The sequence below is a fragment of the Thermochaetoides thermophila genome, assembly GCF_000221225.1.
Source record: "Thermochaetoides thermophila DSM 1495 unplaced genomic scaffold scf7180000011816, whole genome shotgun sequence".
NCBI classification, from domain to species: domain Eukaryota; kingdom Fungi; phylum Ascomycota; class Sordariomycetes; order Sordariales; family Chaetomiaceae; genus Thermochaetoides; species Thermochaetoides thermophila.
In genome coordinates, this window is record NW_006383032.1 from 1,438,071 (window position 1) to 1,463,435 (window position 25,365).

Below are 25,365 nucleotides of genomic sequence, written 5' to 3' on the forward strand. Positions count from 1 at the left end.
GGAAGCTCAGAGGACACTCTCCGCCAAGCCCAAAAGGACAGCGTGCTCCAATGGGCAACCGACAACGGGCAACGGCAACGGCGCAGCCTGAGCTTCCAACGTTGCGGAAGCTGTTGCTCCAATTCCTCCAACGGGTTGTGCGGCGGCGAGGTGAAACCAGGGGTAGGCCAAACTAGTCCCCATCTGACCCACGCGGGTCTGGGCGTCCGTTGTGTGGATGTGGCTGGTGCCTTTGGAGAACTGTGGCGCCAAGCGGCGGCAAGGGGCTGGTAGGACAGCAACTCGACCCCAAAATTTGGGACCCACCGCATTTCGTGCTGGGCTTGTATTCGGCAGCATGCACCTTACTGCTGCCAGCGAGCCTGGGAGTTCCATGTGACGGCGCGCCCCTTGGTCTATGGCAGCACGTTCATGCCGCCATGGGTGACATCTATCCGTCCCTGACGCAGTGCGCCATTGTGGCGGCTGCGCTGAAGATTTTGCTGTTCCCGGCCTAGTATGTCTTCTGCCTGTCTTTCCCCTTCCTGCTATGGCTCGCCAAGCTGACAACCTCGCAGCAAGTCTACAGATTTCGAGGTCCACCGCAACTGGCTCGCCATCACCCACAGCTTGCCCTTATGGGAGTGGTACTACGACAAGACGTCAGAATGGACACTCGACTACCCGCCATTCTTCGCCTACTTCGAGTGGATGATGTCGCAGGTGGCCAAGCTGGTCGACCCGGCCATGCTGAAGGTCTACAACCTAGAGTACGCTAGCTGGCAGACAGTCTACTTCCAGCGCTTCACCGTCATCATCACGGAGTTGTTGCTAGTCTATGCCCTCCAGATCTTCGTCGATTCGTCCCCACGGAGCGGCGGCGGCGGCGGCAGCGTCGTCTCCAAGCGTGCCGCACAAGCCGCTGCCATCTCTATCTTACTGTCCCCCGGCCTGCTCATCATCGACCACATCCACTTCCAGTACAACGGTTGCATGTACGGCCTGTTGATCCTGTCACTTGTCCTGGGCCGCGACAAGTCGACTCTGCTGTGGAGCGGGCTGGCTTTTGCTGCCCTCCTCTGCATGAAGCACATCTACCTCTACCTGGCGCCGGCCTACTTCGTCTTTCTCCTGCGCGCCTATTGCCTCTCCCCGCGGTCTATCTTCCGCATCCAGTGGCTCAACTGCGTCAAACTGGGCTTCGGCCTGACTTCCGTCTTCGGCATTGCTTTTGGCCCCTTCGCCCTCCGCGGCCAGATTTCCCAGATCTTCAGCCGGCTGTTCCCTTTCTCGCGCGGCCTCTGCCACGCTTACTGGGCTCCGAATGTCTGGGCGATGTACTCCTTTGTCGACCGCGTGCTGATCCTCATCGCTCCCCGCCTGGGTTTGCCGCTGAAGGAAGGCGCGCTGACGAGCACCACGCGTGGTTTAGTCGGCGATACGGCTTTTGCCGTGCTACCCGACGTCTCGCCCCGCGTGTGCTTCGTTCTGACCCTGCTGTTCCAGGCGATCCCGCTGGCCAGATTGTTCATGCAGCCGACTTGGGAGAACTTTGTGGCAGGTGTCACCCTCTGCGGGTTTGCGTCGTTTCTGTTTGGCTGGCACGTGCATGAGAAAGCCATTTTGCTGGTTATCATCCCATTCAGTCTCATTGCGCTACGCGATCGGCGGTTCCTGGGCGCCTTTCGGCCGCTTGCTGTGGCGGGTCATGTGTCGCTGTTCCCGCTGCTGTTTACGCCTGCTGAGTTCCCGATTAAGACAGTTTACACAGTCTTTTGGTTGATTTTGTTCCTAATGGTGTTTGACCGGCTTGCGCCAGCAGCAAGCAGGGCACGGCTGTTCTTGTTCGACCGATTCAGCACTCTGTACATCACAGTCAGCATTCCACTGATTGTGTACTGCTCGTTGGTGCATGGCATACTCTTTGGCAACAAGTACGAGTTCTTGCCTCTCATGTTTACCAGCTCGTACTCGGCTATTGGAGTGGTTGGCAGTTGGGTTGGGTTTATGGTGGTGTATTTTACGTCCTAAACTTTGATAGATTTCTAGATACCTATTTAGACTTCATGATTTTGAGACCTCTAATACTCTCCCCTCAAAAGTATACAATGTCTCAAGTCCCAAGCCTAGTCCTCCAGTCTCGTCTTACCCTGGGGTCACACAAGCCTCTGTTTTGCAGCTCTCGAACCCAACCAGAAGTTTGTTCGCTTAGTCAGCAAACAACCCTGGTTCTGATTTTGGCTTTTTTCGAGAAGTTAATTGGCTGCGGCTTTGGTGTGGGGAAAGCGAGCATTTGATCAAGATCGAGTCGAGCAGCCGCATGCTGCGGCTGAAGCTTGGAGCATTGCATGAAAGGGCAATTCGAGATGAAAACGTCGACAAGTTGATAACCCTAGGGTATCATTATTCCTTTGACCGAGCGATTGCTTGTTTGTCCATTTGTGAATGCCAAAGCGTCGAAATCTTTGTAAGGCTGCAGCTCTCACCCCCGGGCTGTCAGCCTCATGCGCGGGACGTTGTGGACCCACATTTTCACAAGTGACGTTTCAGCAAACAAAAACCCAACCTTTGGGCTCTCCACCGTATGTCGGGCTTTCGAACAGCTGGCTTTTGGCAGAAGCTTCAAGACGAGGAATTGGGCTTCATCCGACCGTTGGCAATAGAAAATTCTGGGTAGAACATCAAAAAATCCATGTGTCATATGGTTTGGAAACAAGGCTTGCCTTACACGGCAACTTCCGCCACATGCACTTACAAGAGCGAAAAATGTAGCTTGCATCAGATGAAAGATATCGGCCTAGTTTTGTTTTCTCCTGGAAAAGAAGTTTTGGGACTTTTCCAACGCTTAAGTAGGGATGAAATACCGACTGTTCTGGCCGTGTTTGCAGCGAGCAAGCTCGCTGGCAATGGAGCAGAGGCAAGTCCTGGGGATCACCTGTCTGCTAGCGCGGTACCTGGGGCAAAGGCTTGGCACGGGAGCCGCGTGCTTAATGAATATCAACATCAACTTCACGTTGTCAATTCCGTACAAGTTGAGCTCAAGCGGGTACTGCATATGACCAAATCCTGCACTGCCTGGAAAGAGATGATGCAAATGATGATCGGGCGGTCAAGGAACGCGTCAAGAAAGCCAAGTCTGTGTCGTGGGACCGACGCGGTGTCCCCGGGTCGCCCGTGTGCCTGTCAGGCTTGGGGCTGCGGACCCCTACCCTTGGAAGAAGAAAAGTGCAACAAGCTTTTTTAGGCCCTAAAACAATCAAATCAGGTCAAATATAGGTAATATTGGGTTCATGGTGTAGAGCTCGTCGCGGCGAGCAGAACGAGTACAAGAACGTGGGCAAGGCGTGCGTGCTGCGGCGTGCTGGCGGCGGCAAAGCACGCGGCCCGGGCCCCGGGTGGTCGGGGGTGTGGGAGAGTGAGAGAAGCGTCGGGTGGAGGAGCTGGGATGAGCGAGGATCGAAGCAGGTAAGGACCCACATCGGATGGCAGCAGGCCGCTGAAGGCTGTCCGCCCAGCACCCGCCCAGCACTCTGGGCCATCTCCAGCCAGTCATGGACCACTCACAGGCTGCGTCTATTGCTTCGCCCGTGCTCTCCATTTGCCGTTTCCCTTCTCATGGATGGCCCGCGGTGGACGGCCCACGGCCCACGGTCCATCCACACAGCAGTGCACGCTGCGGCCCATCCCATGGGGGCCCCGGCCCCTTGCTCTTGTTGAACTTTTCCTCCTCCTGCTCGCACACCTGCACACCACTCTCGTTTTCCTCCCCCTTCATTTTTTTCTCGCCCTCTCGCGGCGCGCACCACTGCAACAACATCACCATCCGTCTATCACCACGTCACGCTCCCAGCTCACACGGCTGCCACTTACACAGCCCCGCGCACTTATCCAGCATTTACTCACCACTACTTACACTGCCGTTTCCTTACTTTACCTAGCAGACCGAGTCTTCCTACAGAGTATCAGCCTCGAGCCCGCATCGGCCCTCTTACGCAGCCTTGCATGCTTGATTGACTCTCCGCGGCCACCTCTCAGTCTTCTCCTGCTTCTCTCCCTGGCCGCCTTCGCACCCAGCTTCTCCTCTCTCCACCCATCCCCATCCGCTGCCTAGCGGCCACGACAGCACTACCCACAAGCTTACCGGAGAACGCGTCGCAACTCATACGCCTACTCGCGACCCCCGCGTTTGACCCGTCTAATTTGACCAATCCACGAGGCTGAGATCCCCCAATCTCAGCCTTGCATCTACTTTTTTTTTTTTACCATGGTAAGGCACCATCTTGGCTTCAGGACCCAGCTATTGTTTGGCATCTGGTCCCGACAGCCCCTCCCTCGCGTCTGGTGGATCACCTTTGTGTTCGTTCTGTCTAGACTAACCGAATCTCTTTCTCGGAAAGGTGCTCTTTAAGCGCAAGCCGGTACAGTTTGTGCCGCCGCCAGATATAGAAGATGAATCGCAAGAGGTGCGCCCCTCCTTGCTCCTCCCCCTCCCTTCCCGGCTGCTTGCATTTTGGGGCCAATTGGCTGTGGCTGACCTTACCGCGCCTAGGTCTGGCACATTCCCCAGACGGGTGAAATCTTTACCTCATATGAGGACTATCTGAATAGGTCAGTAGCGCGTGATAAGTCGTCACCTCTACCCAAAGACGCTAACATCTGGCAGAATGGACTTTTATAAGCAGGTATGTTATGCTGGCCCCTTGTTATACCGTCGCCGGCAGTTTGACTTACATCAAAATTTAGAAACGCTTTATCTGTACCATTACGGGCCATTCGGGCCTCACTTTCTTCGATGCCCTCGAGAGCGAGGTATGTCTTCCTTCCGAATAGTCATATATGGCGCTTACTGACACGCGCAGACCTCTGAGGGCGCCGAGGTCGACCAGGCATTCCCTGAGGCCCTCAAAGGCCCCATCCTCCGCCGTGTCCAGTTTCAGACCGTGTCGCGCATCGACACATTGGTGGACCAAATATACGAAGAGTTCAAGAATGACTACTATCCTGGCGAACAGGTGACGGTGCACATTCTGGGCGGAGAGCGCCTAAAAGGAGTAGTGCGCGACAAGACCCGCTTCGGTAGTAAGGTTCTGCCGGACGGCTCTCTCACGCAGCCCTTTTCGCGTTACTTTGTTAGCCTGGACGACCGCCCCGACGAGGAAGCCGTTGTGGACGACCAGCATATCTTCCGCGACCGCAAGGTCTTCACGAAGTCGGTATTACGGTCGTTCATCAAGAAAACGGTCACGCGCGAAGCTTGGAACGGCGCTCCTTGGCTGGTCAAGCACGATGTCGCCGAGAAGTACCACATCGACACCCGTATCCCGGCCCATCTGCGCTACGACACAAAGCTGCAGGAGCGCAAGCAGCTCCAGGCCCAGAAGAAGCAACAGCTCGCCCAGCATGCTGCCGATAATTCAATCCACTCTCTGGACCCCTCGAGCCCCACTGGCCCCGTGCGCTTGCCCGAGCTCAAGCCGGCGCCTAAGAGCCACAAGTCCAAGGCTCAGCAGGCGCTGCAGACGCAGATCACGATTAAGGGCAAACATAGTACCTTCGGCGGTCACGAGCCCGGTGGCTTCTACCATACCCCTTTACCCGGCAACCCCTTCCAGTTCCCGCTCGACTTCCGCGGCCAAGTGCCCACATTGCCGAGCCTCACGAATCGACCGCGCGAACCGACACCCCCGCCTCCTCCTCCACCGCCGCCGAAGTACCCGATCGAAGACCTTCAGGTCGAGTCTCGCGGTCTGGTCCGGCCGCAACTCAAGTACCTATGTCGCGACATCCCTGTCGAAGATGTGGGTCCCGAGGCCGCCCCGATTCCGTACAGCGACAAGCTGCTGATGAAGTCGGTCGGTCCGTTATTGGAAACGTGGGATACGCTCAACGTGTATTGCGAGATCTTCAAGCTCGACTCATTTACCTTTGACGACTATGTCGAGGCAATGTGTGTCGCATCGAAGGAGACGCCAATTCAGTTGTTTGATGAGATCCATTGTGCGGTGTTGAAGATTCTTGTCAGCTCCGAGGCTGAGGGCGGGAAAGTGCAGATCCAGCTGCCGGAGCTGGAGGACGAGGACGAGGAAGATGACGAGGAAGAGGAGGAGAGCGCGGCACCCACGCCGGAGCCGGAGCCCCAGCCGACCGGCCGCGCTACCAGGAGTAGTCTGGCTAGGCGCGAGGCCGAGCGATTGGCGGCGGAGAAGGCTGCGGCAGAAAGGCAAGCCCAGGAGGCCGCGAATGCGCCGAAGCATCGTGCCGAGGAAGTGCTCAAGGGATATGACTGGATTGAGCATCTGCGCAAGCGTGACTTCCGCGATGGCGGCTGGCATTTAATCATGGTCGGATTGCTGCATCAGCTGTCGAAGAACGAGCGCCTCAAGGAGCGCTGTGAGGAGCTTCTTCAGCAGTTGGTGCCGGCCGAGGAGAAGGAGCCTAGCCGCGACACCGTGAACCATCGGTATATGACCATGGATGTCAACTACCGTGTGCAGGCGCTGCAGATCATCTGCATGCTCACCGCTGAGACGAAGGCTATTCGTGGGTACATGGAGGATTGCAGCGAGCAGATGACGGCGTATCGCAAGGAAAAGATCGAGTGGCAGAGGAAGCGGAAGCAACTGTGGGTCTCCCCCTTTCTAATTAGCTTATGTAATACGGGGATGCTGACTAAAGAAGGATCGAGGAGCTCAAGGCTCTCAACGACCAGCGCAAGATCCTCTTGCCCGACAACCTGCCCCCCAGCCCGCCGCTGGAACCTGCTAATGCTAATAAGACTAATGGGGACGTCAAGATGTCCGATGTCGAGGACCTGCCGGCCAACACGTCTGCCGACGAGGTCCCAGACTCAGAAGATGATCTTGCTCGCAAGCTGCGCCGCGGCCAGGACCGCGCGGCCGAACGCAAACGCAAGGCCGAGGAGCAGCAAAAAGAAAGGAGGGAGAAAGCCGAAGCTGCGGCCAAGCAGCCTAAGCAGTCAAAGCAGTTCCAAAAAGTGCTCCGCGACATTGAGAAGAAGGAGGCCGAGATCGCCGAGTGCGAGCGCGAGATTGCCGTCATCGACAATGATCTCCGTGAGGCCGATTGCCCGCGCACGAGGGTTTTGGGCAAGGATCGGTTCTGGAACCGGTACTACTGGTTCGAACGCAACGGTATGCCCTATGGCGGTCTCCCCAACAGCTCGACGGCCTCGGCTGGCTACGCAAACGGATGTATTTGGGTGCAGGGCCCCGACGAGCTCGAACGCATCGGCTACATCGACATGCAGCCCGAGTGGCAGGAAGAGTACCGGGCGAAGATGGGCATGACGGTTCCTGAACGTAAGCGCCAAGAGGAAGGGAAGACCAGTGTTTTCAATGCCTGCCAGTGGGGATACTACGATACGCCGGAGGACGTGGATGCCCTGCTGGCGTGGTTAGATCCACGAGGTGTGAATGAGCTGAAGCTGCGCAAGGAGCTTGTCAACTATCGGGATAAGATTGTCAAGAACATGGAGAACCGTAAGGCGTATTTGGAGCTGGCTAACAAGAAGGAAGAGGAGGAGAAGAAGCGGGAGGAGGAAGAGCGGAGGAAGAAAGAGGAGGAGGAGAAGGAGAAGGAGAAAGCTGCTGCCCAAACGAACGGAGCAACGGGCAAGAGGATGACTACTCGCGGCCGGACCCAGCAACAACAAAAGGAGCAGCAGAAGGAACAACAGCAGGAACAGCCGCCGCCGTACCGCTGCATGAAGTGGGTGAACACGATGGCGATCGAGGAAATTGGACATTTGCATAGCGCCGAGCCCGTACCGAGGACTGGTGGGCGGAATCGGAAGCCGAGCAATAAGAAGAGGGAGCAGCAAGAGGCGGAGGTCGAGGCTGTCCAGGGTAGGAGTAAGAGGGGGAAGAGGTGAGGGCGATGTAATCGTTGGGAATGAAAAAGGGATGTCCGTAGCATTATGTGGAAAGATGGGTTGGGATGGATGGATGAATGGACGGGTGGGTCGGTTCGGTTGTTTATCATCATCATCATCATCATTGTCGTCATCATTGAAAAGGCGTAGGGTTTTTTTGCATGCCTGCTCTGATCAGATTGTTTGTTTGGGCGTGTTGGGAGTCGCTTCATCTTTGGCCTTGGCTTTTTTTTATGGAGAGGGGGGATTTACTACGAGAAGATTTATCACTGATCGCTGGCCATATGGCACGATATACATCTTGGGGAATAGTTTGGCTGGTTTGGTTGCTTTGACTACGTTAAGTTTCATGTGATCCATTGGGGAGCTGCGAGCTTGCTTGAGTAGACTGGGTAGTTGGAGTTGGTTCGGGCGGGAGGGGTGTAAGACAGGTAGCGTACAGCATAGAAAATGGCGATATAAGAGCACATGGTTGTTGAATATTATCTATGAAATTCTCCCCTGTGCTTTATGCGTTTGTGCAGTAGTGATCTTTAAGTCTTCTGGGCTGCAGAACAGATGGTTGCTGACCTCTCAGAATGCTAGGAGACAAAGAACATTATTGAGCTGCAACTATCATTGTCTGCTTGGTGTTGCTAATAACACAGGATACTTAGACATGGGATAAGTTATGCCGCTTGTTGAGCTGGTTTATGCTCATGTTACCAGTTTCCCCTGCGTCTACACATGATCTTTGCCTGCTTTCTGACTGCCTCATCAATCACCACACCACAATCTGAAACGACGCAAGCCGCAGCACGCAATCGTGCATCTTGTCTCTTCCAAACTGTGTGAAATGAAAATCTTAACTAGTATGTCACCAGATCAGCAAGGAGTTCCGTGTGCCACTGTTTGACTTATGCTCATACCCTTCATAATAGAGTATATCTCGCTTACCATGGTCGTGTGCACAACTTCAGTCCCCAACACATAGCTGCGTTCTGTGACGGAGAGAATTGCACACCGAATGCAAGTAACACATTAGCTGTTCATACAATGGTGCAGGCGGCACTAGCTTCCTGTGAGCTCAATGTGCTTATCCATCTTTGTCATCGAGTTTGAATAATGGCGCGGTTGATCTCGTGGTAGTATAAAATAACGACCTGTTGGATTATGCGTATGGAAAGCAAGTGCCTAGTTGGGAGTCGGTGACGCTATATGACAATCTCTATAGCGGGACTTCTTTCACCTCTTTGTTTAGATAAGTACTAACGTATCAGTATGTCTAGCTCAAAGGCAGCAAACCTTTCAAGATCGAATCTGTCAGAGCTTTTCTCAATTTCAACAGAACAGTTTTTGCATTCCCGGTTCATTTGTTTTAACAGCATGGTGACAGTCCCTGGCTCCAAAAAAAATCATAAATAGGTAGGTAAGTTCTGTTTCCCAGGAATGATAGTCCCAATCGAGACCATCAGCAACAATCACTCATCATTAGTTGCATTGTTCATCCACCGCTAATCTGTTCAAATACTCTTGCCCATAACCCCTTCAGGCACACACAATGTGCAGCCAAACTAATATGATCTTCAAATGCAAGCACTGGCGGCAGGGCATGAAGCTTGAGTGTGATGACAAGAAGAATAGAAGGCCTTGTAATTTCAAATATGACATAATTCATTTATATTTCGATTGCGTTGATTGCAAGAGATAGCTCAAAAGTTAGCTCTTGAGCAAATTAGGGCTTAGATCTCATGGGATGCTTCTGAGGCAGCGCCTTTGATGTGCGGAGGGAAGTCGATCATAAAGGGTAAAAATAGGGGGTTTATTCTGAGGGTACGAAAGAACTTGAACATGAAAGCAAGATAAAAAAAAGTTGGAGAGTAAATCATTAGGTCTATTAAGGCAGTTCTTACTATTGATAGCAGGGGGCTGGTTTCATTTAGTCTTTCATCGAGATTGTTCTTATGACATGTGCTCATTTTCAGCCCAGTTCAGTGACTAGATTGTTTCCAAAATGTAGCATTACTATTCCTGTTTTCTCATCACTCTGTCTCAGTGACTTGTGTTGATCCTGCATCAATCAACAGCAAGCTCGATTCGAGCTGGTACTCACATAGGCATGCTTTAATGCAGAAAAATGGAAGCAGTGAGCCCTGTCATAAAGTATTTGAAGATGTTAACTTGGAGTAGCACATTCCTGGCTTATTTGCTGTCAAGAAAAGCACCTAGTCTACCAAGCAAATGCGGTCAGCCCTCATTCTTGGTAAATTTTCACTACCCTTTACCATAAACACTACAATTTCAGCCCATCAATGACATAACTAAGATAGCTCAGTACTAAACAGCCATCAAAGATGTGTTCCAAGTACATCACCGTTTCTTATGTGGCTACGCCGACGTTGGTGTATGGTTATGGGCAAAACGAAGGACTCTGGCTATGCTTGTAGGCCATAAACTACTGAAACTACGACTTTCTCATTTCTATGCTACTTCTGTAGAGAAAAGGAGTCCAAGAAGTTCATTAAGTAATGTGAACGACTTTGTCCACGCTGTCTTGAGGCTGCCGATAGGGAAGATTTAAGGGTTACGGTTATACTTAATGAAGGGCTCTAAGATATTCCATGCTTTCAAGGGCAGAGAGGGCCGAGGTAACCTCAATACGGATGAGAGACCCTGTATATAGAAACACATATTTAAGTGCATCATCAAAATCAAACCGTAACTAGTGATTGAGATTTCAGGCAACTCTTGGGAAGTATTACAAATTTGTTTTCGGCTCTTTGTCCTTCCAGTGATGCCCTGAAAGCACTGTTCTCTTTCATGCATAAACCCAGTACATGCCTGTAGACTATTGGCACCAGGGTCTCCATGCTCGGTATTCACTGTTGTGGATGTGTTCCAGAATGGTGTCGTCATAACTGAGTTACAACTTTACGGAAGCACAAGACTTGCCCACCTGGCAGTGAGATAGCATGCCAGTGCTCTTAGAACTCACAAGTTTTGCCTTCCTTTTGATTGTTCTACCAAAACTTAACTGCACTTGAAAGTTGAAACTCTCGCGGCCCAACCCTGAAACTTCAACTAAACACCACACCAACATAACTGTTCACTACGATGGCGCCAGTTGAGACAGACCACGGAGGAGGCTCGCTGTCTATAATGCTGACAGCATCTCGGCCTGCTATCGCCGCTTACCTGTCCTACATCGTCGGCAAGAGTATGTACCGAGCCCATCGGGTTTTGGTCCCAGAAGCTGGCAAAGAAGGACATCGCCAACCCTCGCAACGAAGCAAACTTATGATGTTGTTCGGCAGTCTAGCGCTGCTGAGCTTGTTCTCATCTATGTCATCCATGTGGGATTATTTCACACTGTCATACAAGGCTTGGGCGGCCGAAAGGGGGGTTGATGTCCCTGGATCGTATGTATTGACCCCTTTTTCTTAATACGAAATGCTATCTTTAAGTTTTGGACGTGCTCTGATCTCATATTAGCTTCTACTCAGCTCGATTCAGAGGTGTTGAGGATGCAAACTCCACCTTTGTACATCTCGGCCCTTGGCTGAGGGACACTTCTGTCGCCTTCGACGCGCTCGAGATCCTCGCTGAGAAGACACGACGATTGTGGTGGGGGCAGCAGTTGGACTCCGCTATTGTCGCCTGGATAACACTGCTGGCTATTGAGGGTCATCGACGCTACATCCCCCATCTATGGGCATATGCTCTGTTGGCGCATTTGGTCGGCTTGTCGTATGCCCAAAATTTGTTCTACATGGCTATGCTTCTCGCACCATGGCCCTTCTCGCCACTTGAGACAAGGTAAAGTGCTCTTGTTCAGCACAAATTGGGCCATAAACTTATAATTCGAAAGACTTTCCAAGACCTTCCACCAGTTCTTTCCTCGGAAACACGACAACTGGTTCCCCAAGCTCGCCCCAGTCTTGGGTTCCCTAGCACTAAGCTACGGCGCCATAGGATGGCTATCTTATGCAGCAAACACTTCATGGTTTGCGATGGCTGCTGTACTTTCCAAGCTCATGACACTCTCTCCTCTGATTTTGACGACAGTGGCCCCTTCATCTTGGGGCACAACTCACCCCTCTTCACGAGATATCCACCGCGAAACAACCAAGGTCTTCAACATGATAGCTCTAGCAAGCAGCATTCTTCACGCTAAGACCAGCCTTTGCAGCTTTCTGTATAACCTCCCTGACGCCTACAGACATCGACACAGCATGTACATCCCCTACGACACGGAGCGCCGGTCCCGCTGGGAACGTACTGCAACAGCCATTGAGAAGGTTCTCGGATCCATGGCCGATCACCCAGTTGTTGCGGCAGCAGGCAAGGACGTCCTGCTGTCAGGTCTGAGCCTAGGCCTATGGGCTGCCGTTCGAGCCCTCGACGTAGGCTGCATGTTGCGGTCAGTATTACCCTGGTCAAAGTACCACCTACATACGGAAGAGACCAAGTCGGGCCCGGAAGCCCCATCCTACGCTCAAGTCGCAGCCGCGGCATCAGCAGCAGCAAAGAAAGCCGCCACCGACCGCACAATCCATGCCGAGCTCCGCAAGTCCTCAACCCAGGGCTACGGACACGCTCACCACGAAGTTCCCCCTCTGACCATGAACCTCCGGCAGCGCCGGCAATCCTCCCTCTCCTCCGAAACTTTCATCGGCCACACCCACAAACCCGTCTCCCCAACCAAGAAGCGCGGCCCCGGCCGCCCACGCAAGATCAACCCCAACCCTGACTCTAAACCCCCGTCCCCACCGGACACCGAGCCCTCAGAGCCGTCGCCCACGAAACCAAGCTTGAGCTTGATGGAGGGTGAGGAAGAGAAGCAGCAGCTGGAGTCGGAACTGAGGGAGTGGCATGAGCATCCGACGACACAGTTGCCGAAGAATCGGATCGGAAGTGCGGCGAAGTTGGCTGGAGAGGAGGAAGGGCAGCCGGATTGGGAGAGTGCCGCGCTTGCGTGGGGGATGACGGTGTTGGGGGGATTGGGCGTTGGGAGTGCGGGGGTGTTTGGAGGAGAGGGGGTAAAGGTTTAGGGAGAGGGTACGGTATGTTGCGAGAGTAAAAACTTCAGGTAAGACGTTGAGCATGTGGAATGGTGTTGTACTGGACCGGTCTCGGTAGTTGAAAAAAGGACTAAGAAGTGTCCGCGAACGAGACCTACTTGAAGTTTTAGCAGGTTTACTGAGAGACCAAACATTGAGCATCCTGGTTGAGAGATGTTCTAGAAAAAAGATGAGAGGAAACGGGAAAGTTTTGGTTTTGCTGGACTGGACTTGAGGTTTGGATTACCAGGTAGTAAGTAGGTACTGTTTTGGACATTGTATTTCTACGAGCCTCCCCAAGCAGACTTGTTAACTTTGATATACCTAGCAAGACAAAATGGTGGCACAGCATTGTATCAACGAAGAGGTTCACTTGCGTGCTTGAAGACCCCAACCACCCATTCGTCCATATTTCCTGCGTTACACTTGCAGATAAATGGACAAATAGATTCAAGGTAACAGCCGAAAGGTGGCATGATAGCCGTCGGGAAAATGTTGCTAGAGTTTGGTGATTGTATACTTGTTGGGTAAAAAGGTCTTGGGAATCATATGGAGGAAGTTGCTAGTGAACTTAAATTACATCGTTACTGCACCAAAGGCATATCAGTAGTAAACCGAACGATAAACAGTTGAAAATGATATTCAGAGGCTTTAAAAAATTATGAATGGATGCTGATAATGCTTAGAGCATTATACATACCCCATGGGAATATTATGTATGGGCAGATGAAGTCTTTGATAGGCTGAGCATGTAAAGCACAAGAAAGTGCTTAATTATTTGAGGTGAAGGAGGAGACTGAATGACAGACAAGTACTGTCTGTCGTCCGTAAGCCAATGATGATGATGATATACAAGGCTCCCTGGCTTCATGTGTCAATTCCAGTTGGGTTTGAGGTATCATATCCTCAGTCAACCATTTAAAACTGAACCAGCCTGCCTTGGGCATAAGGCACATCACGACCATTGGGTGGATGGGCTGAAGCACCTTGCAGAGTTGCCCAAAGCCCTGCAGACTTCACACCACTGCACATCGATAATCAGCACACTTTGCAGCTATAACGATGTAGTTCTGTTGTTCAGCATATTCAACTTACAAGATACACCTCAACTCACATCTAGAGATGATGTCAAGGTAGATAGCTCGTTGGTGTATTGGGGGCTCACTGGCCCGCTCTCTTCAAAGGTCAGGCTAAAGGGCATGGACATGGGCGCCTTAATCCTCGCACAATGTCACCAACGTCACATACATGCGCACAAGCACCATCCTCTGTCAGCTGCTGAGATATGTCTATCCTAAATTTTGCAAAACGAAATTCACGGACGTTAACACCACAGCACAAGTTACTGCTAGCAACGACCTCGAGCTGATCTGTAAGCCGGCGACAAATTGGACCTCAATATATTTTTATCTTGTCAACTACGTAGCATATTACTTTACCGTCCGGTCGTTTCCAGGGGCGAAGACGGCATCATATCATCTCAGGGCTGTTCTAACCCACATTTTCCCCGTTGTTGGACTAGCTAAGGCACTCGATGGGAGCTTCTGACATGCACGACTTTTGCGTTCTGGAGATCAGAATTCGCTTGACCTGCGAAGAGCAGCACGTGCAGGAGCGCTTGTTATGGTGGTACGATAGGCTCGATGAAGCCGGCTATAGGAGATATTACGATGGATATGTTTGGACTGTGAAAGAAGTGAAAACATTGTAAGATTGTAATTATTTTCGTCTTCTTTTCTGGCTCTGGTTTACTGGTATCAACCAAAACTCTTAAAAGATAACTGCGTTTATCCAAACATGTACAGGAGGTTTAAAGAGGACAATGCTAACAGGGTTGACGATGAGCCCTCTCTGGTCTATTTACCATTCCCTCTACCTTGGGCCGTGGGGGAGAAAGACAGTTTACCATTAGTCCAGTGGTCAATCAGGACGACTATGACGGGGTGAGCACATCGGCGATAGAATTGAGCAGTGACCCGACGAGGTACGGAATAACTGTAAGTCCAAACGCAGCATATCCATAGCGAGATATTGTCCACCACGCGCTCTATATAATGTATATCCAGCAGGCATGCACTGAAGCAGAGGTTGGAGACTCATTGACAACAATGGCATCATGTGGGACAGGCACAAACGTATATCCCCCTGGAAGCCGATAAGAGCTATGAATAACCCGCGATGAAGATATAGAAATTGGGTCCTACCCTGCTTGCTGCCTTGTTCGGTCGGAGGAAATGGACGAGGCTAAACGTCGAGAAGGGTGTTACTTCGATGGGGTGGTTGGACGTTTAGTTCGGCAAAAAACAAACGGAGATGAAGCTGAAAGCGACTGGCGAGTGGTGTCAATCCATCACCGCGATTCACATATGATAAGCTATAAGCTCGAGACGATCGGATAATGGCACTACCGAGTCAGACTTACCCACACAGATCGAAGTGTACTAGCCTGGCTCAGCTATCATTCACTTATCTATGGCATCTGACGAACTCGAAAAATGGAGGATAGCGTTCCTGCCATCATGTAACTAGGTGATGAGAGAAGAAGCGCCAACTTCGCATTAGCTTCACGGAGCTTATTTGGTTGAATCTGGACCAAAATAACATAATCCATCAAATGGAGCGGGCCTCCACTGCAATCTCGGATGAAGGAACGCTTGGGTTAAGTGGGTTGATTTTGGGCACAATGGTTCAACTTATCGTCATTGGTACCATAACCAGGTTCAAGAAAGCAGGCAGCACTTCTGCCCAAAAGGACTGGACAATGTCATGGCATGCAGTCAGTGCAACGGCAGGGGAAGGCGTATATAGTTTCCCCCAAAGAGCACCGGATTTATTTGCCAGACGCGATCTTTTCGTGGAATGGAGCTTCTCTTAACGACCACGCTTATGTGTGTGCTCCAGGAATAGGTGGTTTAGTGGTTGTAGGTCGGATGTTGGCGGATCACGGCGGCTGCAAACTTTTAGGACTTTTCTGATGCGGATTTCGGTTGTAAACACTCGGGAGGTAATCGCTGATAAATTTAGCTTGCTAGCAGTGATACCTTCCTAACACCGATGAAACTTTCAATCAACGATATTGACCAGACGCAGTGAAGGACCCCAATGATTTCGTAAAGTTGAAATTGTTAAATCTCAGACCATCTTGGGTACCTGACAGACAATACTAACACAACAAAACCCGGTTGTAGTAGAGGTGTGGAGCCATTCTTTGGTTGTAACCTTAGCCACCTGTATAACCTCTCAAAACCATTACATCACTCCCCCCGCCTTGAACTCTGCTCTTTCCATTACCCCTCTCCTCTTTGCTCAGGTGATCCGCAAAGTCCACCAATACCCATAATATAGCACATATCTGCATTTCCTTTGCATCTACACAAGCAACACTCATGAGTATCGCATTCGGCCGCCGTCTGGGCCTGCACAACTCCTCTTCAGGGTCCACGTCCATCCCAGCTGCGGTGACGCAAGCCACGAGATCAACGGTGAGACTACACCGTCATCTTCTCTGCTGGCCCCTTTCCTTTTTTCAACTTCTCACTCTTCCTCTTCTTCTGCACTGCTCACAGCGTTTTCGTTGTTTATCATCGACGCCAACAGTTGCTCAAAAGCAGGGGATTGGAGACGATAGCAAGAAAGATAACGTTGATGCCAAAGCTATGACCATGCCGCAAGATTACAAAAACATCCCCACCCCGGAGAGGTGCTATGTGGACTTTTGTCTTATTCCGGTATGTTGCTAATGCCCTGAACCTTAGGTTACTTAGTATCTGGTTCGCCAGTTAAAGAGCTCCTAATTGATCTGTAACAAACAGGTTGGAACAGGCAGCGCATCCGTTTCGCGTGAGGTTGCGGAAGTGCAGAAGCTCCTGAAAGCTAGCGGCCTGCACCATACGATGCACTCTGCAGGCACAACAGTTGGTATGTTAGCTCAATTGATGGCTAATGTTAAGACACGGCTTCAACTAGGACATAGTAAACCCGTAGCTGATCATCAAACTTTCACTCTTAACAGAAGGGAGCTGGGATGAAGTCATGAAAGTGATTGGCCAGGCTCATTCTCTTGTGCATCGGCTTGGAGCAGTGAGAGTACAGACCTCCATGAGGGCAGGCACAAGGTAAGTGGTCAATTGTCTTAAGTATGTCGGGTATGGTATTGACGACAATTATAGAACCGATAAGGTGCAAACAGCCGAGCAGAAGGTGCAGAAAGTGAGAGAGCTGTTGGCGGAGGATGCTCATATGCAAAGGAGAGCCAGCCTGGAGGATTGCGAATAACTAATTTCTTTTGTGGGGGGGGGGGAATCACGAGGATATCCACTGTTTCGTAAAGACATGAGGCCGTTTCATTATCATATTATCTTTGTCTTGTTGTAAATATACCATCCACATGGCGTTGGTAGTAAACACACAGCGTTACAATACCGCTGACCCCTAACCAAAACAAACTTCCATCACAAACCTTGAGCCGCAAACTCTACCAATCCTCTCTACCAACCGTCCAAGTTACAGACCCTTAAATAGTTGGGAAAAGAGCTTCTTAAGCACGGATCGTAGCCTTCTTCATACTCCTCTTGAGCTCCTTCTCGCGCTCGCGCTCCAGGTACTTCTTCTGCGCCTTGGCGTCAAGCTGGCTCAGCTCCTGGTCGCGCTTGGCCTTCTTGGCCTTCTCGCGCTCTTGGGCACGCTCCTCGGCCTTGGACTCCTCCTCGGCCTTCTGGATCTTGCGAATCTCCTCGTCGCGCACAACCTTCACCTTGCGCAGCACCTCAGGGCGGAAGTGAGCCACCTGAACCAGGTGGTCGGGCATCCGCAGGAAGTACTCGAAGATAGGAAGCAGAGAGGTGTAGTCGTCGTTGGATGGGACGCGATACTTGAGGATGACGCGCTTACGGGGACGGGTCTCGTTAAGGCTGGGTTGGGTTAGTATCAGTCGAGATGCTTGGGCCAGTGTGAAGAAAGAAACTCACGTCTTGGGCTTGTCCTCCGGCTGGTCCGTGACAACCAGGTACTCAAAGAGATCACCAGCGGCCTCGGCAGCTTTGATCAGCTCGGGAGTCAGAAGGGCATCAGTAATCTCAGCGCTCTCGCTCATGACAGCCAGCCAGTTGGGCAGCTTGGCGTGGTCCTTGGTGTAGGTCAAAGAGAGGTCGTAGCGGTCATTGCGTGCCTTCTTCATGCACTCCTTGTGGACAATGGCCCAAACAAAGTTGTCGTAGGTGCTCTTGGGATCCTTCGAGCGCAGCTCGGCCGCACCAGGGAAGTCAGGGACCACATCGGCTTCCTTGCCGTCAAAGGGATACAGAGTAGCCTCGACCCTATCGCCGACCTCAGGGCCGCTCTCGAAGAAGAAGCCCAGAACGGACTCGAAGAAGGCAGTCAGGGGGTTGAAGCGCTTGGTCAGGGCGATCTTGACCTCGAGGAAGGCAACGTTGGCACGGCCGGTGGCATAAGTGGCGAACTCAAACAAGCTCCTCTCTTTGATCAGGTTGTCGCCCTGCGCAATGTTGGAATCCTGCAGAGCCTTGACGAGCTCCTCGCCTTTCTTGTCCGAGACGTTCTTGGGAATGCCAGAGTAGCCAACAACTGCGAACTCGGCGGCCAGAGGGGCAGCGTGGGCGCGGATCCACTTCTTGGCCTTGCGCCGGTTCAGGCTGGCACCGATGACGTGGAGGATGATGAAGACGGAGATGATACAAAGAATAATGCCCTCCGACTTGAAGTCAGACCAGGTATATCGCTCATGAAGCCGGTACCATTTGGTATACGGGCGCGCCGGTTGGAGGGGAACAGCGCTCGGGGTGGTCGCCAGGGGCTGGACAGTGACCGGAGAGGGTTCGGCAGCCTGAGAGAAGTCGGCGAAGTCTGCATGCCGTCAGTACTTATTGCTCAAAACATAAAATTTGTTGCTCAACTGGTCACGAATGAAAGACGTTTGATGGCCACCAAAGTTGACATCGAGGGGCTTGAAGCCACATTGATGGCAATGTCGATCGCTGGGGACAGCTGGCGACAAGGGCGACCAGGCTCAGGTCCCCTATCGCGCGCCAGGGGCAAGCGAGAAGACCGCCAGAACCAAAAACAGGAAAACTCACCATCACCGGCCACCAGGGGATCAGGGCTCACCGACGGCTTGCCGCCTCCAAAGAGGTTGTTGAGCACGTTGGCCATAGTGTTTGCGAAGGTGGCCGAGTTGAGACACGGGCTGCTGCGGGCTGTGTGGGCTGCGGCGAGCACGACATCAACGAGTGCACGACCCAGGAGCTCAACAGATGAAATTCCATTACACAGCTGGCCCGAGCTCCCCTGCATAATGCGCCATCAGACTTTCGTCCCAGAACAGCTTAGCGCGGCCTGCCACGTTATAAGTTGCCCTGACAACCAAAGCTAGCCCCCATTGGCCAATCACGTATCGCGATTCTGTGTTCGTCGCTTAACATCGAGCCCATGAGTTGATCTCACCAACCTGAACTACTTTGATCTTGAGCCCGCATGCACGTTCATGCTGATAACCAAAAAATGGCGCGAACATCGACAGTCAGGAGATATGGAAAGACAGCACGGAAGACCAGGGCAGATGAGCTCTTCGCCCAACTGCCCAAAAGCCCGGAAGAGACGGAAAAGACCGAAGAGGGAGTTAAGAAGGACAAGAAACGGTTGAACAAAGAAGAGGTGGTGGTAATCCATGAAGATGCAGATGATAATAAGGAGAATGTGGCTCCATCGCAGACGGACAAGAAGCCGTCGTCCGACGGGGTCGCCCAAATCACAGGTGGTCTTGCTGCTGTTGATCTCAACCGCACCCATCATCCACAAAAGGAGCGAATCGACCATAAATCACAGCGCCCATCAGCAACTTTGGAGAACCGTCAGCTCAATCTTCGGGGTAGCAGCAGTCAGTCGGAACAACCAACTGTTGACCACAAGCCCGACGTCGCCTTTCCTGGATGTCAGAGGGAACGTGCAGTACAGTCAGAGGAGGGACGAGACCTTGGGTTTGAAGAGACTTTCTGCAACGACAGTCTGCCCGTCCTAACATGGGAGGATATTTGTGCGACGAACCGTATCGAGAAGATTGCCGAAGCATCCTACGCCGAGGTGTACCGCGTCAGCAACGACCACGGAACATCCATCCTCAAGGTCATCCGACTCGAGTCTCCTATCAAGCCGCAGACCAAAGCCCAGCAACGGTCTGGTCTCGTGGACGAAGATGCCCGTTCCGAGGAGGACATGTACGGCGAGATGCAGATCTCAGAGTGGCTCTCTGACATCCCTGGCTTCGTGGTCTACAAGTCGCACTACATCGTTAAGGGGAAAGCGCCCAAGTCGCTGTTGGAAACTCACCAGGCGTTCCATCGACGTATGAAACGAAAGGACCCTAACCGGTTGCAGTTTTACCCTTCGCCATCGCGATACCTGGATGACACGAAGTTCCTGGTCATCGAGTTGGGCGATGCGGGCATCGCCTTGGAAGACTTCCAGCTAACCGACATCAGTCAAGTCTGGGATATCTTCCTGTTGACCGCCCTCGCGCTGGCGCGTGCCGAGGACCTCATCGAGTTCGAACATCGCGACTTGCACGAGGGCAACCTCTGCATCCGTCGGGTACGCGACCCGATGCCACGGCCAAAGAGTCTCGATCTCGAGGGCAATCCCCGCCAGTTTGGCTTCTCAGGCTTGGACATCACCATCCTCGACTACGGACTCTCTCGCGCAACTTGCCCGTATATCCCTCCTTCCCCGGTAGAGAACACCCCTCCCCCACAACAGCAGTCAAGCACCAACAACGCCCCGAACACGCTACCTCCAGCCCCCCCGAAAACCTCTTCCCCATCCCAACCAACAGGTGCCATCGTCGCCTACGACCTCGAACGCGACCTCTCCATCTTCACTTCCACCCATGCCCCTCAATGTGCTGTCTACCGCCAGATGCGCTCCTACCTCCTCCTCAAAGACCGCACAAAGGTTCTCGCGCCTGAAAAACACAGCAAGCCCTATGTGCGATGCCTTTTCCCGCCCTTCGACCCTATCTCATGGCAAGTGCACGAGCCGTATACCAATGTGCTCTGGCTCGCATACCTGTACGAGTATCTCGTGCAGCATTTCAAGGGCGATGCAAAGCAGCTGAGGAGGTTTAAAAAGGAGACGGCGGAGATGTGGATGCATTTGGATCCGGATGCACCGAGGGGGGTGTTAAGTTTCCCGAGCGCTGGGGATGTAGTAAGATTTGCGGTCGAGGCGGGGTGGATTGGGGAAGAGCAGGTTGTGGATGCGGGGATGTCGGGGGTGGAAGAGCAGTCAATCATTTTGGATGGGTAGGTAGAATGATTGAGGGCGCCGAGGTGGGGAAGGGGGGGAGGGATAGATTTGGACACTTGTTGGGGAGGGACTGTGACTGAAGAGTCATGTATATTTTGATCTTCATTTTGGCTATTCGGTGTATGGATTGGGCAAGAGGTGGCATTTGATACCCTGTTTTGGTGGTCCGTTATTGATACGGAAGTCGAGGAGCGTTTTAGGCCGTAGCATAAACTATAGATACTCTTGAACACTATTTTTTTTCATCGATACTGGGCATCGCTTAGTCTGGTAAACTTAGAAGGGGCTTACGCAGGCGCACATCGTAGGCCGCTTGGCCTGCCAGCCTATCGAAGCTCCTAGCTGCGTTGTCCGGTCAGTGGCGCGTATGTGGTTGGTCAGGGATTATTCCCACAGGTGCAAGGGCACTCTGCTGCGATCAACATTTCAACGACTCTCCAAATTTTTTTCTTCTTGGCATTTCTGTGGAAGTGTTTGTGCGTGGCACCGGAGATCATCACATAGCACGGGTATCACGGTGTGCCGTGCATCCTACGGGCACTGTTGCAGGCGCGTGTATCTGATTAGGGTCCATATGTAGCTGCAGCAGGATCGCTGGTTGTGATCAATGATGTTAAAAATATCTGTCTGAACCTGACATAATATCGGTGATTGTGTGTGAGTACCTCATCTGGGCCAAGGGAGCTGGAGCTGCGCGGGCTTGCACAAACGGTTCAGTATGCATTGAAGGCGCAACAACAAACAGATACGTCTAGCAAGGTAGAGTTTTGTCCCATCCAAGACCAACGCTCAGCCCAGATGGGAGAGACAAAGCTTCGAGGACTGGCAAACAACGACTCAACAAGGAGTCACATGAGCCCAGTCCAGTCTTGGCTTCGATTGAGGTAGCTTGAGTCTCTCCAACAAGTCTTCGAGCTAACTGGTTCGGAGACAGTCGGAAACACGACCGACGGCCGAGTCAAGAGCCGTTCGTCAAGGTCGAGTTATCTGTCTGCTCCATCAAGTTGACTCGACGTGCATACGCAAAACCCATCATCGTTCATCATCGAGCATGGAAACATAAGTCGATGAGATGCCGAAGCAAGGTCCTTTGCCAACTTCCTGGGCTGGGCAAAAACGTTTGTGGGGCAGCCATCTATGCGGGGAATGCCAAGCCGGCGACTTGCCGAGATGCGGCTTAGCGCCAGTGGCTTTAGCCGCCCGATGGGACGCCAACCACTGCCCAGGGCCCAAAGAACTTTGAGCCTCCACTTTTCGAGCAAGCTTCGAAGCATTCAACCTTCTGTTTCGTTTCGTTTCGCATGATGAACGGGTCCTGGCATCGTCATCATCTCAACTCCAGTTGGCTGGGAGTTTCACCCTCCGAAAGTCCTCTGGCGACTGCCGGCACCAAATGCCGAAACAGCATTAGCAAAATCGGCCATCCATGTCCTTGTCTTCTCTCCTCCCCCCGGTCCCCCCCCCCTACCGGCCATACAGCAACACCTTGGCCTTTTTCTCACCATTGAAGCTCCTGCTGTCATCAGTCGCATTTCCGTCTGTGTGACAGTGTCTCCTGCCGTCTACATGCCAAATCCGCTCATATTCGGTCGCTGTCATGGTTCAGGCCTACTTAGCATTCCCATGGCTGCCGATGTATTCGTCAGCTCATCAACATGCCCTCGCAACAAACCACCATTTTGGTTCGAGTGTGTTTTTTTCTATTTTCTGCAGTCCCGTCGATGCATGCAATTCGCATTCGGACCTTCCGGATCTGGGGTTTGTGATGGCTGTAAGTGGTTCTCCATTGATGCGATCACCTTACATCGCGACCCAGCAAAGTGTTTGCACAGAGAAAGGGTGATGCTTTACAGCTGTTGAGACCTCTTAGTGGGAAATATTCCACATCCTTTTTTTTTTGGTTCACATCACAGTAAGGCGCGTACAGCAACAGTTTTTGGTCCGGACTGGACGGGAGGATAACATTGCTGCTGTCTTCTTAGACATCTAGTCCATAAAAGTCACCCTGCTTCAAGCATCTGTCAATTATGATTGTGCCCGTATCTTTACCCTCCACACCCTGCAATGACTACCTATGAGCCTTTGTAAGTTTAGCGCCGATGTCCGGCGATCTACCAGCAACCTGATATCCATCACGGCTTCCGCAGCCCAACCTCACCTCAGCCACCCATCTACCCCATTGCAACCCACCCGCGATGTCCGCGCGGCCGGCGATCCGAGGGCTCCATCCCGCGTCATTCGACCATCGCCAAGATCCCCGATTGCAACCTCTGCCTTCCAAGGCCTGGTTCCACACACCGGCTTTGACTCGTCTGACGCAATGCAACTCTTCGCCAGCATCCACCGGCGGCAGTTGAACTACCAGGAGTTGCATACATACAAGACGCCATTGTACAAGACGCCATTGGATGAACTGACCTGACCTCAGCTTTGCCGCGGCGGCCACCGCGTGAACATGCCTCAAATGTGAACATACGCGTGATGTGGTTCGAGTTGTCCGCCCAGCTGGGCAGGGGCCGTTACGAGTTAGCATAGTTCAACGGTCTTTTTGGGAGAGGTTCATGGGGATCAGGACCGAATACGGTCTATTTTTAATATTCAGGACTCCTTGACGGGTTGGATCTTCGTCCTTGGCTTGAAAGTCTATCAAATACGGCCTACTATGGAGAGCTGAGTGGTAGGTCTGCTTAGGTACATCGGTATGGATACGTAAAAAAAATCATAACCCGATTGTAAATGTGGATTACCACACACCTTGATGGACTTACAAACTCTCAAGGCTCTCCAACTCAGCCAGCCTCGACATCACTTGGATTTTTTGACGCAAGCAGTTCTGCCAGCTCAATGCCTCCACCTTTTGTTGACTCAAGAACTTTCTTTAGCTTGAGCACAAGGTTTGTCCTCATGTCACGTTGGCGACTCTTGAGCTAGCTCTGATGTAGCCCCGAGGTCCGTCAGTCCGCTCCGATCTCGCATGAGAATGGATGGATTTCGGCGCTCCTGAAAGATCTGGAAGCTGGTAATGGTTTTCTTTTACGTAGGGCCCCTGTAAGGTCAGCCAGGATTGATATTCTTTCGGAAATGCCGGGGGCCCGGAAGCAATGACTCGATGTCCCTCGAAGCATTCCCTGGGGCAAAGTGATGCTGTTTACCTAGGTGCCTGGCAAACAGATGGCTTGGTTTCGCATCACAACAAGAATCCGAGTACCAGTATGATCATCTGATTGTACACACGACTCTAGGCTTGCAAACACCTCACCGCTCATTGGCCCCAACAGTGTTGACGTACAGAACACAAAGGCAGGCCGGTCTGTCCCCGAAACAAGCGTCATATAACGCATATCGCGTCTAATTTAATGATTTCTTCACAGTCAGCTTCCTCCCGCTCATCCCTGGTTTTAACCGGAAGAAAAATATGTTGTCCAATCCTACTTGGGGCTTCATTCCAGCATGTCAACCCAACTCGTGTACATCAATATCACCCATCCATCCTGCACGTCCCCTATGCGGTAGGGCGGCTCAGGGAAGCCAGGTACCATCTGTGGGTGAAGTGATCACCAGGGTCCATCTGCAACAGCAGATCAATTTTGGGCTTTTGTACAACCTTCGGTTACGCATTCACACCGTGCCGAATGATGCAGGACAAGATTACTCGCTATGGATGCTTGTCCCTACGGAGGTCTGTAGTCGTGGTGATGGCACGTCAGCGCCATGGTCTACCCGGTACCGGCAATCAAGCTTCCTGCGCTATTGATCTTCGTCATCGATCATGTGTATGTGTTCCAGATGACGAAGATCGGAGATGATAGACAGCATTTTGAATGGCACAGTGGTATCACACCTGAGCGAGTCAACAGAACCAGGAAGCTGCTGAGCTGGTCCACGATGGAATGATACCGTAACCTTCCTTCCCTCTCACACCGGGTACAGCCTAGTCGGTATATCGCATCCACAATGACACCCAATCTCCATCACCCATTCACACGTCAGTCGGCGGTGGTGTCCTTTCTGCGTTAACGACCGTTTCCACGATACGGACTGCCGGGTTCCGTAACCAGGAACCCTGCACATGCACGTCGTTTACCGGAATCACATTCACACTGGACAGGGGAGTAGACGTGGAGTCGACTGGGGGAAGGA

At 52.2% G+C, this 25,365-nt stretch overlaps 6 protein-coding genes across 6 annotated transcripts; 5 read left to right on the forward strand and 1 right to left on the reverse strand.

The window, feature by feature from the left end:
* Positions 1-419: 419 nt before the first annotated feature.
* On the forward strand, positions 420-2,010 carry CTHT_0024760 (uncharacterized protein; the record flags this gene model as incomplete). The annotated part of the gene is made up of 2 exons (XM_006692873.1): positions 420-496; positions 558-2,010. 2 exons carry the CDS (start codon positions 420-422, stop codon positions 2,008-2,010), a joined length of 1,530 nt encoding a protein of 509 aa, XP_006692936.1.
* Positions 2,011-4,243: 2,233 nt separating this feature from the next.
* On the forward strand, positions 4,244-7,870 carry CTHT_0024770 (putative chromatin remodeling complex protein; the record flags this gene model as incomplete). The annotated part of the gene is made up of 7 exons (XM_006692874.1): positions 4,244-4,246; positions 4,377-4,442; positions 4,529-4,587; positions 4,643-4,661; positions 4,723-4,788; positions 4,839-6,601; positions 6,658-7,870. The coding sequence occupies 7 exons, from the start codon at positions 4,244-4,246 to the stop codon at positions 7,868-7,870; spliced, it is 3,189 nt and encodes a 1,062-aa protein (XP_006692937.1).
* Positions 7,871-10,963: 3,093 nt separating this feature from the next.
* Positions 10,964-12,900, forward strand: CTHT_0024780 (uncharacterized protein; the record flags this gene model as incomplete). The annotated part of the gene is made up of 3 exons (XM_006692875.1): positions 10,964-11,066; positions 11,353-11,665; positions 11,718-12,900. 3 exons carry the CDS (start codon positions 10,964-10,966, stop codon positions 12,898-12,900), a joined length of 1,599 nt encoding a protein of 532 aa, XP_006692938.1.
* Positions 12,901-16,571: 3,671 nt separating this feature from the next.
* Positions 16,572-17,184, forward strand: CTHT_0024790 (UPF0045 protein ECM15-like protein; the record flags this gene model as incomplete). Its single annotated transcript, XM_006692876.1, has 4 exons — positions 16,572-16,637; positions 16,722-16,827; positions 16,922-17,024; positions 17,079-17,184. 4 exons carry the CDS (start codon positions 16,572-16,574, stop codon positions 17,182-17,184), a joined length of 381 nt encoding a protein of 126 aa, XP_006692939.1.
* Positions 17,185-17,446: 262 nt separating this feature from the next.
* CTHT_0024800 (uncharacterized protein) lies at positions 17,447-19,077 on the reverse strand (the record flags this gene model as incomplete). Its single annotated transcript, XM_006692877.1, has 3 exons — positions 17,447-17,819; positions 17,877-18,771; positions 19,002-19,077. The coding sequence occupies 3 exons, from the start codon at positions 19,075-19,077 to the stop codon at positions 17,447-17,449; spliced, it is 1,344 nt and encodes a 447-aa protein (XP_006692940.1).
* Positions 19,078-19,425: 348 nt separating this feature from the next.
* CTHT_0024810 (uncharacterized protein) lies at positions 19,426-21,225 on the forward strand (the record flags this gene model as incomplete). Its single annotated transcript, XM_006692878.1, has 1 exon — positions 19,426-21,225. The coding sequence occupies one exon, from the start codon at positions 19,426-19,428 to the stop codon at positions 21,223-21,225; it is 1,800 nt and encodes a 599-aa protein (XP_006692941.1).
* Between the last annotated feature and the right edge of the window lie 4,140 nt (positions 21,226-25,365).